At 37.0% G+C, this 6,244-nt stretch overlaps 1 protein-coding gene across 1 annotated transcript; it reads right to left on the reverse strand.

The window, feature by feature from the left end:
* Positions 1 to 216: 216 nt before the first annotated feature.
* LOC117077648 (putative malate dehydrogenase 1B) lies at positions 217 to 1,763 on the reverse strand. The gene is given in 2 exon segments (XM_033201335.1): positions 217 to 1,527; positions 1,530 to 1,763. Coding segments are annotated over 2 exon segments (1,182 nt in total). The 5' UTR covers positions 1,645 to 1,763; the 3' UTR covers positions 217 to 460.
* Positions 1,764 to 6,244: the final 4,481 nt, after the last annotated feature.

Here is a 6,244-nt window from a genome sequence, read left to right on the forward strand (position 1 = left end):
GAATCTCTTTTTTCTTTCTTTCTTTCTTTTTATTTTTTTTTTTGACAATTCCGTGAAGTCTGGTGGTGAGTTCTTGCCTTGGCTTACAAACCCAAGAGATTTCTCGAAGTCCAATCTGAGATTCCCTATGAAGACTTTCAGCAAATCAAACTTAAAAATATCTACGTGATTAATTACCATCCTTGTAACAGATGTAAATAAGTAGGCCAAATCTGATCAAAACAAACCTATATTTTAAACAAGAATGTCTTATTTTAATTTTCTTTTATCAAAAAGAAGTTGGGTGTAAATTGAATTTTTTTTTTTATGTTGTCACAGTGATTTAATTGCCTTGCATGGTATTATCTAAGACTGACATAAATCTTTCAAATTATTCTTCCTTCAGTATAGACATTTATGTAAATTCTTTCTATATTTATTATGCTACCAAGTAATTATGTATTTCATCCAATTTGATCTGTTAGGATTCCACAGTTTTGCCTTCAAAGCCATTTAGGAACTCAAGACTCTGTGGCTTTTCAAAGGTGGTTTGAGGAATCCGATTTAGAAAATCTGCTGCATCTGAGATCTGTTCTTCCTGGCTGTCATCTGTGATGGGTAAGGAGTTATCTTTTTTACGTAGTTCAGTTTCTGATTGGTATGGCTGAAAATGTATCTTGTCTCCAAGTGCAACAAGTTTCTCCTGAATTAGATCATTTGTCATTCTGGTCATTATTTGTTCACTTATTTCAATATCTTTGAGATCTGTAAGAACCACCCAAGTTCCATTCTCAAATTTCACAGGCATAGAAAAGTCGATCCCTTTAGGAATACCAAACTGGCCTTCACTCAATATTCCTAAAGATACAATCTCCCCAGGCGGTGAGCCATGATACCAGTATTTCAACGTAGTGGCTATACTGTGTGCAGCCAAAATGCCTCCAAATTGTCTTCCTGTGGCGGTCAAGTTTTTAAGAGTTGCCACAAATTCCCTTTTTACCCACTCACTGTCAAAAATCAAGTTTAAAAGAGGGCGTGAATAATGAAGAGGTCCCCAAATAGCACTCTCATATCTGTACACCCTTGTTTTTCTCAGATCAACGTAATTATTTCCACTGATACTACCCCAAATGATCACATCTTTAATGTATGAAGGAGCTGTTTTCAGTTTTCTGGCCAGTATGGCTTTCGCTTCACCTTCCACCCCCAGTGCCACGGCAATAATGTTGTGTGCGATGCGTGGGGCATATCTCATGAGTAAAACTGTCTTCAGGTTCACAAAGGTTTTCCCTCCCACGATGACTCTGACGGACTCATGAGCATTTTTCTCTATCAGGTACCCGTAGAGCCTGCACAGAGGCACCCTGCTTCGGAGGCAGTCCTCCAGAGTGAACACCTCCTTGTCGGTGCTTTCGTCCAGCACCACAATGACGTGGGCCTGGGAGAAGGCCTCCTCCACCTTCGTGCAGATGGAGACACTACGCAGGACGGGTGACGCCAGGTCCTGGGTCTCCACCACAAGGCTTTTGAGATATTCTTCTGCCTGCTGGTGATCCAGACCTGCAAGGGGTTGATGCAAGTTTTCAGGGCTTCTTCCTCCTCCTCTTTTTCTATATGTGTCCCCAGGTTCTCTTGAGCAATTACCATCATCAACTCAGTCGTCATGCTAGAGGTGACATCATAGTAAAGCTGGGCATGCTCCAGGAACTCATTATATCCTCCCAAAAGCAAACCCTTTCCTCCACGATCCAACAGCTCTCTCCATATGATAGGAGAATTCTCCACTTATTCTTTTCACACACGTCTTTTAGCCAATCCCGCAATGACGAATTTGGCCATGGTCGAGAGAGACTCCCGAAATTTTATATTTCAGTAGAAAACTCATCACTATGCGTTATCAAATTCTCATCACATTTATTACCTTTGAACTGTTTTTCAGTCCTCTGTAAACTATAGTATATGGTTTTGTTATCTTGCTATCAACTGGACTGGATTCTATCATCTTGAACGTTTTGTCAGTCCTTACAAAATTTTATTTTCTTTTTTTTTTCTTCAGTAGCTGAATACAACTATACAAGCCTAAATTTCAATTTTTTTCCTGTCCTCCTGAACTGGTATAACTCAGAACTAAAATCTGACTTCCTGGATCATAATTGATACTCTAGTTTGTCTTTTAGCTGACTTTTCCCACTGGGTCTAGAGAAGCCCCGTGAGATGAAGCAAGATGACTTTTTATAAATTGCAAAGAACTCATCACCATGCCACGTTATGTATGAGCAAATTCCATGCCTGGAACTGCTGCTAAGTGGGCCATTCAGGAACTTTACTAGAAATTTGCACTGTCAGTGCCTTTGTTCTAGGAAATAACCATGGTTGTGGATAAACCTATTAACCTCTTAATGTATATGCCATCACCAAACATTTAAATTGAAAACCAGGAAATCAATTAGATTGCCACTACCATGATCATTATACTCTCTAAAAATGCTTTGAGTATCTAGAATCCTTGATTAACTGTGGTTTTGACACAGAAACTCCATTACTTGTTTGGTTCAACAAGTAATCTTTGTTGTTATTTGTATATTTCACATAAATGTCATTTTTATTAAATGCCTGATGGCTAACACCATTCAGAAAATATCCTCCACTGCCAATTATTAACATATAATTAAGCTGGTCTTTAATTAATGAAGGGTGACTGAATGAAAAACAGACTTACATTGTACAGAGGAAAAGTAATATCTTATTTCCTTGCACAGGAGGAGGAACTAATAAGGACTCTCTTCTTGTACCAGACAGGAGACTAACAAGAAGCAAATTCTAGTCAGCCTTTTTGAGCCCTCTTCTCAACTAGGTCTCTTTCTTGGCCTGCTGTTCTTGATCTGCCAACTGGATTAGCTTTATCCCACCAAACCAGTATAGTAAGAATATATCCACCCTTTATAAACTAACCAAGTTTTCTTATAGTTTTTTACCCACTGACTCCCTCACTGTGCTCATTGGCTATAAATCCCTAGCTGCCTATTTATATTTAGCACTGAGTTCAATTTTTCTCACCTATTACAATAGTCTTGAATAAAATCTACTGTGTCTGCTTAATTCCCTCTGGTGCAATTTCTTTGATACTTTGTAACTTAAAAGATGTGTAGCTCTGGTCAAATTATTTTACTTCAGTGTGCAGTTTCATTATATATAATATGAGAATAATAATAGTGCCCATACCTGACGTATTTTTGTGGGTTCTTTTCAGAATTAAACAAAATACATATAAAATGCTTAAATATAAAAATGTCACTAGTACATAATAAGAATAAAAACTTATTAACTGTTAGCTATTATTATTATTAGGACAAATCTTCAGCATCTTATCATGGCCATATACAAAATAAAAGGACAAAAATATAGCAAATAAATACTTCAGCAGGTCACATTTCCTTATTATAATGTCTACTGATAAAAATGCATTTTCTTAGCACTGTACTACATACAGAATAGAAACTCATTCAGAGAAAAAAAAAAAACAACAAAAATTGACTTTTATAGAGTATGCACAAAATGCCAGTCACCACATAAGTAACTAGGGCTACAATGATGAAAAAGCCTTGTTCCTGGCCTTTGACAAGCTCATAGTCAAGTGGGAAACACAGGCGTATAAAATAAATCTTCACAATTGCAATGGTTTAAATATAAATGACCAACCATATTTTCCTTTTGAAAGAAATCATTCTGGAAACATTAAAATGGAGAATAGCTTGGAGGGCAATGAGATAAACAGAAAGACTAATTAGTTTACTACTGTAATCGTTTAGGTAAAGAATAATGGGTGTCTGTACAAAGACAGTAGCAACAGGAATGAAGAGTGAGAATGTGTAACTGAGATATGGTCTCATCATATGAATTATTAGAGAAATAAAAACCTTGGGTAGGGGTATGTCATGATGACAGTATTCAAATATGAAGGCCTGCCATGTGGAAAATAACTTAGACTAATTTTTTCTTGGTGGTATGTCAAAAACCCAGATTTAAGGAGAAAAGGTTACTGGGAAGCAGAGTTAGGGAAATGAAAAGTTTAATCAGATCCCTCAAGAAACCATCCATGCAATTGAAAGAACTGAAAGTAGAGTCTGAACGAACAATTATCCATAACTGTTATGAAGAGTAGTCATATATTTGGCGTGGAATGATGCCACAGTACTTCTCCTTTATCATTTGCTTAAGCCACATGTCTTCTTAATATTTCCCGAAAAGTTATTCTGTTCTTCTTTCTCTATTCCTTTGTGTTAAACCAGGCTATCCCCAATGGTGTGAGTCCTTCCTTCTTTCAGAACTTGACTCCCACCTAACTCTCTCACCGCTTGCAAAAAATCAACTCAAAATGGATTAAAGACTTAACTCTGAAAACTGAAACTATAAAACTACCAGAAAAAAATGTTGTAAAAATTATTGATGACATTGTTCCAGGAAAGGATTTTTTGGATAAGTGTATTACTCCATTTCTATAATGCTGTGAAGAAATACCCAAGACTGGGTAATTTATACAGAAAGAGAAGTTTTAATGGACTCACAGTTACACATGGCTGGAATAGCCTCACATCATGGCGGAAGGTGAAGGAGGAGCAAAGGCCCATCTTACACAGTGGCAGGCAAGAGAGCATGTGCAGGGAACTGCCCCTTATAAAACCATCAGGCCTCATCAGATTTATTCACCATCACAAGTACAGCATGGGAAAAATCCGCCCCCATGATTCAATGATCTCCCACTGGGTGCCTCCCACACACATGGGGATTATAGGAGCTACAATTCAAGATGAGGTTTCGGTGGGGATATAGCCAAACCATATCAATAAGATTTCAAGAAAACAGAAAACAAAAAGGAAAAAATGATAGATGTTATTAGATTAAGCTAAAAAGTTTCTGTACGACAAAGGAAACAATCAACAAAGACACGATTCAAAGAAAGGGAGAAAGTATTCACAAACTATGCATCTGACAATGGGTTAATATAAAAATATATGAGGAACTTGATCAATTCAATAGTACAAAAAATGGAAATAATCTGATTTTAAAATGAGTAAAAGATCTGAATAGACATTTCTCAAAAGAAGACATAAAAATGAGCAACAAACATATGAAAAAAATGCCCAACATCATGAATCATCAAGGAAATGCAAATCAAAACCACGATGTGATATCATTTCATCCAGTTAAAATGGTTATTATCGAAAAGACAAAAAATAAGAAATGATGGTGAGAATTTGGAGAAAGGGGAACTCATACACTATTGATGGGAATTCAGATTAATAAAACAATTATGAGCAAAATATTGAAAATAGATCTACCATATGATTCAACAATCCCAATACTGGATTGGGATCCAGTGTCCAAAGGAAAGGAAGTCAATATGCCAAAGAGATATCTGGACCCTCATATTTTTTGCAGCACTATTCACAATAGCCAAGATGTGGAATCAAACTAAGTGTCCATCAACAGATAAAGAATTTTTTTAATGTAGTATATTTACACAATGGAATATTACTGAGCTATAAAAAAGAATGAATCCAGCCAGGCGTGGTGGCTCATGCCTGCAATCCGAGCACTTTACGCCTGTAATCCCAGCACTTTGGGAGGCCGAGGCAAGCGAATCACGAGGTCAGGAGATAAGACTATCCTGGCTAACATGGTGAAACCCCGTCTCTACTAAAAAATGCAAAAAGTAACTGGGCGTGGTGGCACGCACCTGTAGTCCCAGCTACCCAGGAGGCTAAGGCAGAAGAATCACTTGAACCTGGGAGATGGAAGTTGCCGTGAGCCGAGATTGTACCACTGCACTCCAGCCTGGGCAACAGAGAGAGAGTCCATTTCAATAATTAATTAATTAATTAATTAACAATAAAAAAGAATGAATCTTGTCATTTGTGACAACATGGATGAACCTAGAGTGCATTGTTCTAAGTTAAACAACCCAAGCACCAAAGTGCAATTACTGCACGATGTCACCCATATGTGGAATCTAAAAAAAGTTGATCTATATAAGTGAAGATAGAATAGAGCTTGATCAATGGGTACAAAGTTACACCTAGATAGGAGGGATAAGTTCCAGTATTCTTTGCATAGTAGGGTGACTACAGTTAATAAAAATGTATTTGTCTATTTCAAAATAGCAAGACAAGAGGATTTTGAATGTTTTTATCAGAAAGAAATGTCAAGTGTTTGAGGTTCTGGGTAAGTGAATTACCCTAACTTGATAATTATACAATGTATATAT

The sequence above is a fragment of the Trachypithecus francoisi genome, unplaced genomic scaffold (assembly GCF_009764315.1).
Source record: "Trachypithecus francoisi isolate TF-2019V2 unplaced genomic scaffold, Tfra_2.0 Lachesis_group6, whole genome shotgun sequence".
Lineage (NCBI taxonomy): Eukaryota > Metazoa > Chordata > Mammalia > Primates > Cercopithecidae > Trachypithecus > Trachypithecus francoisi.